We start from the raw sequence: 14,518 nt of genomic DNA, 5'->3' as shown, positions 1-14,518 counted from the left end.
AATGAGAAAATGCTTTCTTCTGCCTGCAGCAGACTGATGACAACAACTTAGACTAGACAAAGTCACTTGACACAGCTTATTAATTATAAAATGTACAGTTTTTAATTATTCTGTTGCTATATATTGTGACACGTTTTTTCAAGCACACTGGAAAAGTTAAAGGATAAGTTCACCTATCTTAACATGTTACATGTTTTACCTATATTTAGGGTGTAATATGTAACATGTTCAGCTTCAGACCCCTCTCCCCCGATCCCCCCCCCTTATGGCAGCGAGACAGGGATCTTCTCCCTGTACTCATTGCCACAATTCAAATAGAGCGCTGCCATAACTTCTATCAATACCTCCAACTACGCCATGCGTTACAAATCCAAACCTCAGCACTCCAATTACAGTATAAATATTCTAAAATATTATCAAAGGCATGTTCGGTAACCTGCACTAAACAAGGATTAATAGAAGACCTTTATTCTAATTTACAAACAATAGAGAATACGGGAAAACAAAAATATTTTGTTTGTTGGCAAAGAGACATAGAGGATTTAGATGAAGAGGACTGGACACGGGCCCTGGAAACACTACCCAAGACACCCCTCTTGCTCTCCCAATTTGACATAATTTATGTGTAATTGAATGTATTTTCTTCTTTTTTGGGTGGGGATTATTTATCCCTATAATTATTTAAATGTGGTTATTGGTTTGTATGTAATGTTTAATTAAAAAAATAAAACAAATTATTTGATTTAAAAAAAAGCAATCTGCTGATCACTGGTGCAAAACTTTGAAGGCTCCTAAAACAAAAATAGTAAATGCACATTTTTTTACCTGCAAAAAAATGTGTATTTATTATTTTTTGTTAAAAGGTGAACTTATCCTTTAAATCTAGGAAAAATAAAAAAATTGCAGTGGGGCTCCTCTTGCAAAGGTTAAAGGTTGCTTGTTTTTTCTAGGCAAAATGAAAAAAGTAACTGCATTTACCTTATTGCTCGCCCCCACAGGCTTCCTCCCAGCTGCACAACCACTCTCACAAAGCTGTTTGTTTTTGCCCTATATCAGTTACAAGGCACTCTGTTGTCATCATGTACAATGCATGATGGGCAGTCCTTCATTGTAATGCCGCGTACACACAAGCTGACTTTTCGACCGGACTGGTCCGACGGACTATCCAACGGACTTTCGGCGGACTTCCAACGGACTTTCTCAACGAACGGACTTGCCTACACACAATCACACCAAAGTCCGACGGATTTGTACGTGTTGACGTACACCGGACTAAAATAAGGAAGTTGATAGCCAGTAGCTGCCCTAGCGTCAGTTTTCATCCGTCGGACTAGCATACAGACGAGCGGACTTTTCGATAGGAACTGGGTCCGGTGGAGTTCTGACGTAAAGATTTGAAACATGTTCCAAATCTAAAGTCCATGAGATTTTTGACCGAAAAAGTCCACTGCAGGTCCGATGAAGCCCACACCGATGAAGCGAATTGTCCGCCAGACTCGGTCCATCGGACCAGTCCGGTCAAAAAGTCTACTCGTGTGTGCACGGCATTAGAGTTCAAACCCAGCTTGGGGAGCTGAAGGAAGCTGGAAAGTTGAGGAATGCAGATGCTTTTTCGCTTCAACTGAGTGCCTCATCAAGGATTAACAGACCGAGTTAAAAGTCTGCATTGTTTTGTCACCTTAGCAGAGTAATCAGAGAAGACTAATAATGTATGCCCATCTGCGATGGGGTGTTTTTGAGCTGTATACGTTCTCAGAATCTTAACCTTTTCAGAAAAGATTCCAAAAATGGGCTGCTGAGGGAAGTGCTGTCAGGTTTGGTCAAGCCTGCCATATGGGTCTGCTTCAACTAAAGAATACGTTACCCCAACATTTCATATTTCTGATATGTGTCTGTGTTACCGTATACTTGTATAAAGAAATATCCTGTTCTTGTTGCATTGCTTCCTTTTTGTGAAATTCCTGGTGATCCTGCCGCCATTTCCTCAGTTTTCCTATGTTAAAGTGCATTCATCCCAGCATGATCAGTTTTCTTCTTTGCATCCAATAAAAAATGTGAAAAAAATCTAATTTCTTCATCAATTGGTCAATATGTATAATGCTAAATTTTAATTTAAAAAATCCCAATAGGCGTATATTGATTGGTTTGCGCAACAGTTATAGGGTCTACAAACTATTTTATTTTATATATTTTTTTTGTTACTAGTAATGGCAGCAATCAGCAACTTACGGCAGACAAATCGGACACTAACTGACACTTTTTGGGGGCCAGTGACACTAATACAGTGATCAGTGCTAAAAAATATGCACTGTCACTATACTAATGACACTGGCTGGGAAGGGGTTAACATCAGGTTTTAACTGTGTGCTCAGCCTGTAATTCAGTGTACTATGGGAGGTGCTTTTACTAGTGGAAGGCAGGGATCAGTATTCCTGCTTTACAGGAACACAGGATCCATGCCTTCTGTATTCACAGAACGGCAACCTGCCTAGTATACTGCCGTTCTGCCTGTGTACCAAAGCATCGTGGGTGCTGGCAAACCTCAAGTCCGCTGTACCTGCCGATCAGCTCCCGCTGTGTAGAATCACGCATGAATGCCCCAGACCTGGAAGTGGCAGATCATGTACTACACGTATGTGATCTGGCACAGAGCGGCTGCCCCGCTGCAGTAAATGTACGGTGGGTGTTCCGCAAGTGGATATATCAGCTGTCATCCATCAAACATGTCAGTTTTGTTTTCACCTTTCGCTAGGTCGGTGTATGTCAGGCATTGTGATTGATGTGGATCTACATCGCTGGATGACATGATTGATGATGGATGTACATCGTCTTGCATTTTTTTTCATTTTTTGTAAAGGACTTGTCAAAACTGTGTTTTTTTTTTTTTGTTTTTTTTTTTACATTTTTTTGTGAATAAATAGGGGTACTATGCAGGTCCTTATGCAGCACAGTAGTGAAATGACCAATTCTCTACAAATCTTTTGAGACTCTCCGTCATTAGCATTGCCCTTTACATAGCAGATATGCAATCAGGAGCCTGTAATATACATTTCATTTGTACATGTGAAAAACAATGTCTGGGCCATGAGTACAAAAAGTGAGATAGGCTTAAGTGCAAAACAGTTAAATTGTTCTGTCAAAGAGGTTTAGAAATTACTTGGCAATGTTTCTGATTGCTAATCTCCCCTTCAGCTTATTTCCGCAGGTAAAATAAGGCTTTTGGAATTACATAGTAATTAAGCCTATTACAGTTCACTTTCTGTGTTAAAATAAGAATAGGGTTGCCTAGATTCACTTGTAGGAACCAAGTGTACTTTTAATTGTAAGTGACATTTTATTAAGCAGCCATTGTTAGTGGAATCTAAAGGATTGCTTAGAGGAATTCCATCTACAATAATTCCACAGAAATAAAGGGTTTCCTTTTTTGTTATGCATTGTCTGAACACTCATTTCAAAGTGCTTTATTTACAATGGTTTTGTACAGGGCCACTGATAAGGCAATGCAGCTGGCCCTCCTGTACGGGGCCTGGGCCCAATCAGTTCAAAAGGGGGGCCTGGGCACCTGCCGATCAGGAGTAACAGGTATACTGTCTTATTGCTAACACTGATCCACTGGCTCCCCCTGCAGCTCTGTCGACTTCTCCTTTTCTTCTTCCCTCCAACTGCACTGCAGGGTGATCCATTCAAGTATCTGTGCCCCCACCCCCCCTGCTGTCTGGACCCCCACTGTGTCCTTTTTCCCTGCACTACTAGCTTCCCTCCTTTCCTCACCCACCGGCAGCTGCTGAGAGCACACAGGGGGGTCATTTCAGGATGGAGAGCGAGGGGCCAGCAAACATATCATATTTACCTGCCCCTTCCTTTCCTGAATGAACACAGTGAGCGATCGGTACCATTCGCTCCTGTGTCCATTCATCAATGAAGCATAATAAACTGTGTTTACTATAGCTCACCCCTGAAAGAGCTGCTGGAGAACTTGCTATATTTCCCCTTAACTAACTTCCAGAACCAAGTCAATTACTCATATGGCCACAGGATCATTAGTTGCCTCCTGATATCCACAGGGGGACACAAAACGCACACCACCATAGCACCCCCCCCAGCTGAAGCTTTAACTGAGACCTCATTGTAGATGGCACCTTCAGAAATCCTTCCCCAGTGGCAAAGCCTCTGCACAGGGATATCCTCAAGCAGGAATGGACCCAGGAACTCTGCACCTCCTACCTCAGGCCCCAGACTATTTATGGACATTTCCCCCCACAATACCCCCCATACATTCTCTAAAATGCAGGAAAAAGGAATCAGAGCAGCAGATTGCGAGACGCTGAACAGGCCTGAATAATCAACCCCTCTTCCACTGATTACACTGGATCTAACTAAATTTACTTAACAATCTACACTTTTCTAGGAGCTCGAACTATGCTTCAGTTTGTGAATGAATATGAAGCCTCTGAGTGCTTCCTATTCATTCATCTGTGCAGCTAAGGTTGAAGAAAAAAGAATTGAGGAATCTCCTCCTTCAAAAGTGAGACATCAGGGGTCTGTTTAAACCCCTGATATTTCAACAAAGCCACTCAACAGGGCTGTTAAAAATAAAAAATAAAAAAATTCCAAAACAAATTAAAAAACTATTAAAGAAAAATTAAGGACTTGTTCACATATGCTTTGCTTTTTGAAATGAAGTCAGTGTTTGGTATAATGCCTCCTCACCACCTGCTTTAACCCTGCACTAGCTCGCTGCAACCATGAGCTTTGCACACAGTTGCAGGGCACTTGCAGGGCAGCGCTTTTCACTTGAATGGGTCTTGTTCGAGGAGGATATAATTTCTGTCATGGCTACAAAGCATAACATTCTGGCCATGGCATATGTACACCCCTAGCCATTGACCTTGTTGTTAAAGGGGGTAGTGGTTGGTGGGCAATAAAAGAGCAGCTCAACCATGGGGTTTTACTTCCCCCAACCTCAAGTATAATTAATACCTAAGTACTCATTCACATAGTCACTCTGGCAGTGTAAATGAATGAGTTGTTCGTGCAGCTGGAGCCGCCTGTTACTCTAAGAGGACACAGCAGCTGTACGAACACAGCCGCAGGTCCTTATTTGACAGGTGTGCAGGCGTGGGTGAATGGCCCTGAATTCACACTGTCTGTGTTCAAGGCCATAAACCTGCACCAATGACCTGTGGCTGTGTTCGTATAGCTGCTGAATCTTAACTTTTATATTTAGCAAGAATTTGTATGTGCTTGTGTCCACTAATAATAATTATTGTGTATTTTTAGTGAAAATATGATTTGATATTTTTGGGGTGAGGGGGCCTGTCAAGCAGATTGTACTGGGCCCCCCGTGATTTCTAACAGCAGCCCTGGTTTTAAATGTCAGCTCATCGCAAAACATTATTTAAAAATATATTTACTCCTTACTTAGGCGTGATTTTCTTTTTTAGCAGCCTGCTAGTAAGAGCCAGCACGGTACTTGTGTGTGTCCTGTCCATAGATTGCCGTGCAAAGCTCATATATACACAGCACACAGCAACACCAGTGGCCACAGGAGGAAGTGCAGGGACAGCGGGGAGAAATGTGGTCACATAGAGCAGTGTTTCTCAACCTTTTTTCAGTCAAGGCACCCTTTAAAATTATGGACAGTCTCAAGGTACCCCATTCTAAAATGTAAAAACTATATTAATAGTTGTACATAATGCAGCAACATCTACAAACGTAGGACACCCAACGTTAGAGGTGATTTATTCTTACAAAGCAAATTTTTGCACACTAGTACGACTAGTATTCCAGTGTTTGTTCTCTCTCTCGTGACCCCAGTGTTGACGGAGGGGGCAGGAGAGGGTCAAACAAGGATGCTGTGCAGGCGATCAACACCCTTTATATTAACACTGATGATATCACTGGCTGTTAGGGCGCCGGTGGCTGGAAGGTTGAAATGGTGCACAAAAAAAACCTGTGGCTTTGTGTAACTAAAAGGCAGGCTTGATCCACCTGCTGGCTTGTGTACATGTTTGGGCAAATTTTAGGCATTTTTCCACGGCACCCCTCAAGAAATCTCAAAGCATCCCAGGATGCCTGGGGACCCTGGTTGAAAAGGCCTGACATAGAGGAGCATGGTGCACATGGAACCTGCCAGGCTAGTTTGTAACTATGTGCTGTACACTGCTAAAGGACAGTATGTAAAGCACATGCAGTTTTCATGTCTCACTTTGGGTGATTGTTCTTATTCCTGTATGTAATGGAACATGCTAACACTTGTGAGCTAGCATTAAAAGAGAAGTATGGGGTTTAAAAAAATATATACTCACCTAGGTGGATGCAGCTTTGATCTGATGCTGCATTTGTCCCTCACCACCTCTGCACTGAGAGCTGAGCGATCAAACACTGCTGATCACTCAGTTCTCCCCTCTGCTCTGAGCAGAGAGTGGTGACTCTCTGCTCTCTCTTTCCCTCCAGCTCTCACTGGAGTGCTGGGCTGTGCAGGGGGTGGGAATGGCTGGCTCAGTCTCCCAGCACCTCACTGAGAGGTTGAGCCAGCTGCTGGTCCAGACATCTGGGTGGATGCCAACTGTAAAGTTGGGATGCATCCAGCACCTGGACCAGCTAAGTGACGTCAGCTGACAGCGGACTTTAGCCCATTGTCAGCTGAAAACAGGCCACAGGAGTGCAGAACAAACTGGACTCGTGATCCAGTAGAGAAGTAGAGCCAAAAAAGGTTTCCCTCTGTGTAAATAGAGTCCTTCCTAGAGATGTAAAATTTCTGGAAATTTTGAAGCCATGGAAAAAAAATTTCTTTCCCTGTTTTTTCTAGAAAAACAATGGAAATTTTGGAAAAATTAAAAAAAAAAATAAGTGTGGAGTAGTTTTACAAATCGAAAGTCATTTTGTTATGGCGCGTACACACGAGCGGACTTTTCGACCGGACTGGTCCGACGGACCGAGTCCGGCAGACAATTTGACTGTGTGTGGGCTTCATCGGACCTGCAGCGGACTTTTTCGGTCGCAAATCTGACCCAGTTCCTATCGAAAAGTCCACTTGTCTGTATGCTAGTCCAATGGACGAAAAAACAACGCTAGGGCAGCTATTGGCTACTGGCTATCAACTTCCTTATTTTAGTCCGGTCGTACGTCATCACGTGCGAATCCGTTGGACTTTGGTGTGATCATGTGTAGGCAAGTCTGTTTGTTCAGAAAGTTCATCAGAAGTCCGCCGAAAGTCCGTCGGATAGACCGTCGGACCAGTGCGGTCGAAAAGTCCGCTCGTGTGTACGCGGCATTACACTGGGAAGGTGAAATGCAAATGCCAGTGTATATAAAAGTATTATGCTTGAAACAAAAGTACAGCTTATTCAGTAAGTAAACTAAACTTGCTTTTTAAAATTGTATTTTTTATTACAAATGGAATAGCAAGGACTTTTTATATGTTAAGAAAACATTTCAACTATAAATGAGAACAGGTAACCACCCCCTTTCCCTCATAATAATCATCCTGCCAATATGTATTTTCTGTTATTGACAATGCTGATCCAGAAGCATATAGTTCTTGCAAGAGCTTGATCAATGTTCTGATTTTCGGGTGTCATTTTATCTATAAATGAAGGGATTGTGTATTTTTGGGAGACAGTGGTTTACAACACTTCCTTACTTGAAGATGCAGCTGGTGAAGAAACACTTTGGGGGTTATTTACTAAAGGAAAATCCACTTTGCACTGAAAGTGCCCTTGGAAGTAAAGTCGCTGTAGATCCGAGGGAGACATGCAAGGAAAATAAAAAACAGCATTTTATCTTGCACATGATTGGATGATAAAATCAGCAGAGCTTCCACTCATTTCAGATCTACCCCTTAGATTTAGAGCGACTGCACTTCCAAGTGCACTTGCAGTGCAAAGTGGATTTGTCTTTCGTAAATAACCCCCTTTGTGATGATTCAGAAGCAGTAAAAAGTGTTTCTGGATTGAGAACTCTGGAGGGAAAAATTACTCGCACTTTCATTATGGTCCTCATCATTTCATTCCATAAAAGTGTTATCAGGGCACCTCTGGCATGCAAGTATGGGTTTTGTCATCATTGTAGGATTTGGAAAAGAATGTGTATTCTCACAATATTTGCAAATTGCAGCTTTGCTTTTAGCAGAAATTGCATTGTGGAAATGTTTTCAAACTGTAGATATTGGTTTTACCATTTTACTGAGATGAGGAAAAGAAAAAACAATTTACTGAGCAGACTGTAGGGAAACAGTATGTTGTGATGGCGGAGAACATTAATATGAATCATTTAAAGGTTATAAAGATAAACTAATTTGTCAGACAAATTCATCCTCTTACCTGTCAGTTAAGGCCTGAGAGGACAGAAAATCATCTACTCTATCACAGCAATCACCCAAACTGTAGGAGGTAAAAGATGGAGCACACAAGCAAACTAAACTGGAGCCTTTCCCCTGCAGTGCCCCCTAGTGGAAGAACTGCATTGGGAAGTACAATGTTAGTTGAACTGTATTCAAGAATTTGCAATAATTTAAGACTTTACATAACGTCTCAGAAATCTTTCATTAACTTCCTAATGTTATATAGTTGGATTACCATGTCATAGATATATTATTTATCATTGTAAAAGAACATATTCCAACTTCTTTCGTTTTTTTCCAGGCCTTCCCATCTCTAGTCTGCCTGACTTCAACCTCCCTGTCTATAATATTGGGCACTTTGTATTGTTTGTACAGACCCAGGTTTACAGTTCTGCCTCTATACTTTCTTTCCCTCACAAGGAGTTTAGTAGCAGATCTGTACTAAGGGTTCTCCACTTGGGGGGGGGGGTAGAAAGTGCCTTTACTGAGAGCTTCTGTATTGTGGAGAAGGAGGGTGGGAAATGGGGTGGTGTCTTTATTAAGATTTCTGTATTGGGGGGTCTTTGCTTTGGGGTCTGTCCTTGGGGGAAGGGGGCTTTCTACTACTGAATGTAGGGTGTTTGTGCTAAGAGGTCTGCACTGGGGAGGAGGGGGATGTTATCTGTACTGAGCTGTCTTACTGGGAGGGGGTTCTGTACTGAGGAGTCTGTACTGGATGGGGGGGGGGGTCGTGGTGCTGGGGGAAATGTGTCCATACTAAGGAGGCGGGAAATGAAAGGTGGGTATTTTGGATTTGAGAGGGGTCTCTGCTGGGGGTGTCTATCTGTACTGAGGGGTCTGTGCTGGGGGAGGTCCATCTGTACTAAAAGGTCTGTGCTGGGGGGTCCATCTTTGCTAAGGGATCTGTGCTGAGGGGTCAGTCTGTCCTGAGGGCTCTGTGCTGGAGGGTTTGTCTGTGCTGAGGGATCTTTGCCGGGGAGGCCAAAGTTGTTTTTGCTATGACACATATTATAGGAGGAAATTTTATAGCTGACATTTCTCAGTAAAGTCAGCATAATGTTGGCATTAATTGGACTAGCATACCAGATTCCCCCTACAGATTCTCTAAAAATTACCATATGGATCAATGACATAAAGTCAGTCTGCTCCCATTTGATTATATAGGGTTGGATTTACTAAAGGCAGATAGACTGTGCACTTTGCAAGTGCAGTTGACCAGAGCTTAGTAAATGAGGTTACGCTTCGCTATTCAAAGAATGCACAATCACATGTAAGGAAAATAAAAAAACAGCATTTTTACATGTAAAAACTCCTGTGAGGAGGGAGCAGGGGCATGGCCTGCCTGTGCTGTGTGTGTCTGTGGATGCATACAACCCAGCTTGGGAGGTGCCCCTTTAGCAACTGACTTGGTAAGTGGGCACATGGAGGAAGCAGAGGAGCAGATATCACCAGAGGGAAACTGCAAAAGAGGAGGTTAGGGATCGCTTGGGCAATATTCTTGCACAAAGCAGGTAAGTAAAGCCTCTTCTTTTGTTTAATTGTTTTTTAGGGTATGTAAATGTGGTAAAGCTTCACTTTGTAAAGACTACCCAATCAGGTACAAGGAAAATTAAAAAAAAAAAAGCATTTTGCTTCCACATTGTATGATGGAAATCAGCAGAGCTTTACCACATTTACTAAATTTTGGGGAAAAAGAGTGCAACTGCACTTGCAGAGTGCACAGTCGATTTGCCTTTAGTAAATCCAACCATAGTGCTCATGTAGGTATCTGTTTACATAAAACATGCTGAATTGTCTTATATAAAATTCTAATGACTGAATGAAAGAAAATGAATTATTTAAAATATCTTGGATGCCATTCAATGTATTTATACATCTTTATCTTTCTTACAGATTACAGACTGTAAAGCAATTGACAACAAGATCTGCCAGTCAAATAGTGGTCCATGATTAAAGAACATCCAGACTAATCTTAAAGAAAGTGCACATGTGGAATCAAGTATCATGGGTCCAAACGCAGATCTGCACACGTAGAAAAAGAAAATACATCTTTGATATCTGTATATCTGCATGTGAAAGGGACATATGAAAATGAGTATTCCACTGACTCCAAGCAAGGCATGCTGCACTGACAGAGAGAACAATAGCAATGATGAAAAAAATGATAATGAAAGTGTGGCCAGTTTAGGTGACACAAATGCCAATCAAATTTTCACAACAAAGATATATGATGACAAAGATGAAATCTGCAGGGAGGACAAAACAGTTGGGCTTGGTACTTGGCAGTCAGAAAACTTCACGCATTCAGAAAACCTTACACGTTCGACCAAGGAACCCAGTAGGCTGGTTGAAGGGAGCATTGACTCTCCAACAAGTGAACAAATGTTAGGTGATCAAAGATTGCAAGCACCATCAAGTCGAGATCTAGGCAAAGAATATATGACTGATGATGCTAAGGACAGTTTAACAACCTTTAATATTCAAGGACAATCTCCTCTAAATTCAAAAGTCAGCTTCTATGACAGAAGCTTCCAAATTTCCATTAGCAAAACAAATGAATCTTCTATAGGTATTTATAGTAATAATCTTAGTAACATAACCCAGACTGAACGTTCTAAGGTAAAATCAGGTATTCCTTCACCTAAATCAGAGCCTTCTCAAAAAGAACATATCTCACCTACTCCATCTATAGATTCACCTTCTAGATACTCGCAATACTTTGATACTTCGAGTTCTGGTGTTAAAACAACAGACATATCTGCTCCGGCTGACCATTCATTAGGAATATCTTCTCATAATCTCAGTAATACCTCAGAGGAGAAGAAAATCGTACTTTATTCTAAAACACCTACCTCAAGCATCACTGGCCCAGATTCGTCAATACTTGACGGAAACGTAACCCATGTTAACAAGCAAAGCACATTGCCACCACCTACTCAAGCAGATGATCACTCTCGTTTAAGCTACAAACCTCAGGTAATTGGTAACATACCAGAAGCACAACTATATCAGGGTCCAACCAACAAACTATCAGAACTACCAGACTCAAAAATGTTGCAGTCAAAGCTGCCTTCCCCACACAGACTAGAACATATATTGCTAGGAGAGGCAGCTGCATCAAGGAGAATGGACAGTGTGTTTGAAACCAGAAGATCGCCTCTGTCTTCTCCATGTGGTCAGGTAGCTGTTCCTCATACAAGCAAAGCGGTTAAGCCACCAGGGACATTTCTATTAACTAGCCCTTCCAATACAAGGCAACACGATTATCAAGCTGATGTATCATTCAGCGAAACAAAAGTGCCATTCTCTCAGGTCTGTAACATTCAAACTGGTCATGCTCAAGAATTGGAGTCCTTAAGAATTAAAGAGTTGAGCAGCAAGCCTGTGATCAGAAAAACAACATCACTCACAGACTCTCTGGATAATAAGATCAGTGTGAACAAAGACAGGCATTCTGCACAAGATTATCTCTGTCAGGACAGTGACAATTTTCTTTCAAGCAGCAATGTGATGACTTTGAAGGATAAAATTGCTGTGGTTGACAGTAAAAGGGCTTTCCTTGGACGAAAACATCAGTCAGATGTTTTAAAAGGCAGTTTGAAAGAGAGTAACAGGGACCCAGCAGATTTTGTTTCATGTACTCCTTCTTTTTCGTGCCCAGTGGCGGCTGTTAATATTAATGATCAGCGCATTGCCTCACCGAGCAGCTTTAAGGATCCTAGCACAGCTCATGTTGACAGATTGTCACCTTCCCCAGTGCTACCTCCTATTGAGAGTACACAGTTGTTTAACATATCCCCTAAAGCTACTAACAAGACTCTTTGTAACAGCGGAATACCGAAACCCATACTGGTACATTCCAAACCTTCCATTACCAGCCAGGAAGAAACAGAAATAAATCATAATATAAAGCCAGAGGAAACAATGGAACAAACGCTCATTGCTCCAAAACCTAAACATGTACGGCCTAAAATCATCACATATATCAGAAGGAACCCCCAAGCGGTTGATAGACTGCCATTTGGGCAGATGAATATGCCATATGTTCCTCCATCTTGTAGTGTTCCAATACCAAAGGAGCATGATATATTGAGTAGTGATGGTAAATCCACCAATGTATTGCTGGATAAATACAAAACTGACGTACACAAACCACGAATATACAGCACTGGTCTGATGATTTCAGGCATAAGGCCTCCTGGGCATCATTCTCTAGAAGAGGTAAGAAAAGTATTTACATATGTTTGCATTTAAAAAACAGCTCCTCTCATGGTTTTGTTATGGTTTTGGGTGTAGCGGAAGAAGATACAAATATATCAACTCATCACCACTGGCCAGTTTTGAAAGTACACAGTAATTATGTTTCTTTTCTTTTTCACTAATCCCTTTGTTGAGCTAGACACGGGGGGGGGTTGATTTACTAAAACTAGAGAGTGCAAAATTTGCAAAAATTTGCTTTAAGGCTGGGTTCACACAAGTGTGAATTGGATGCGCGTTCCCCACATCCAATTTGCAATAGCAGGAGGCTCTATGGAGCCAGTTCATATATCTCCGTTGCGGCTCCGGTGTGAACTTGCACCAGGTCCTGTGCGACTTTTGGTCGCAAAAATTTGAGCTGAAATCGGACCTGAAATGGTGAAGGGGGGTGCCCCGGACCCCTGCTGTGAGCCACATGCGGCTTAGATGTGAACACAGCCTAAATTTATTTTTGTCAAAGCTTAATTAAACAAGCTGAAGTTAGAAGCTGATTGGCTACCATGCACATCTGCACCAGATTTTGCACTCTCCAGTTTTAGTGAATCAACCCCAGGGTGTCAGTGCAGAAAGATACAGTAAATCCACAGTGGCATCTGCTAAATTTTTAGGGATTTTGAACCCACACTTCTAACTTTCTATGCACACTGCCTCTGCTGCATGTCAGTCTCAAGCAGTGTTAATGTTCTTTTACACTGGCGGTCCGATCAGGTCCCCCTGTCAGTTTTTCAGTTGGACCTGACCGAACCATCCATTCACCCCCATGGAGCGGCGGATGTCATACCTGCTGACACCTGCTGCAATCTGATCTGATCCAATCCTGTCAGCCAAATCCAGATGAATAGAGACCCTATTTTCCATCCATCTAGAGAATCAGATCAGATAAGATCAGTCGAAAATGGACAGGCAGTTCGTTTTCACCCGATTTCTCCATAGGGGAGAGCAGGACTCTGTCCGTCTCCACTCTGCACAGTGAGTGGAGACGGACCGGTCACCCGCCTGCTCAACGGGGATCAGTGGAGCCCATGTGAAAGGACCCTTATAAGCCCTAACTAGCTCTCTCTGTGAACTTTAGACCCCCCCCTTCTTTTCCCCATATTATGAAGATCAAGAAAGTAGTCCAAAGTAGAAGAGCAGCCTAGGATGATAATGTTGTTCCTCCATAGATACCATATAGTAAGAGAGTGTGGTCATTCTAGGACAGGAAGCGTGTTACTGGTAGAATCACTTTGTGAGCAGGGTGCAGCCTGGTGTGGTGGCCAGTAAACACACAGAGTCCAAGTTAGGCAATAAAGTTATATTGTTGAAAGGTTCAACACATTTTATTCAGGCTCAGTGGGTGGGCACATCCGTCCGTAGCCACTTACGAACTGTGACAGCGGGCTGAAAATTTAAAGGACCTTGCTTTGTGCACTGGCCCAAATCATTTGTTGAATGGGGGACTATGGTGTGGGGTTGTTCTTCAAGAGTTGGGCTTTGTCCCTTAGTTCCAGTGAAGGGAACTCTTAAGGTGTCAGCATACCAAGACATTTTGGACAATTTTATGCTCCCAACTTTGTGGGAACAGTTTGGGCATGGCCCCTTCCTGTTCTAACATGACTGTGCACCATAGCACAAACAAGGTCCATAAAGACATGGATGAGCAAGTTTGGGGTGGAGGAACTTTAAGTGGCCTGCACAGAGTCCTGACCTCAAACCGATAGAACACAGGTAAACATGCCTTGTAATAGAAATAAGGATGACAAGTCCTTTTTATGGAGAGATCTTGGGTCAGAAAGATGCCAAATCTCTCCTTTACCTTTAAAGCAAAAGATAATTTTTTTTTATGGATCTTTTGCTTTAAAAAAATAAAAATAAAATTAGTTTACTTCCATCCTGGACCAGCAGTGACGTTGCTCTGGTCCTCCAAAGTCATAGAGG

General features: G+C 42.2%; 1 protein-coding gene across 1 annotated transcript in view; it reads left to right on the top strand.

The window, feature by feature from the left end:
* The window catches only part of MTUS2 (microtubule associated scaffold protein 2), a 974,348-nt gene that overhangs the window by 334,445 nt on the left and 625,385 nt on the right, over window positions 1–14,518 (top strand). Inside the window, exon 3 of the mRNA XM_073613369.1 lies at window positions 10,238–12,565. Coding sequence (XP_073469470.1) covers window positions 10,430–12,565 — 2,136 coding nt within the window. The 5' untranslated portion in view covers window positions 10,238–10,429. The remainder of the gene's footprint in view (window positions 1–10,237; window positions 12,566–14,518) is intronic.

The sequence above is a fragment of the Aquarana catesbeiana genome, linkage group LG02 (genome assembly GCF_042186555.1).
Source record: "Aquarana catesbeiana isolate 2022-GZ linkage group LG02, ASM4218655v1, whole genome shotgun sequence".
In the NCBI taxonomy this organism is placed as follows: Eukaryota; Metazoa; Chordata; class Amphibia; order Anura; family Ranidae; genus Aquarana; species Aquarana catesbeiana.
This window is presented reverse-complemented; position numbering and strand designations above follow the sequence as displayed.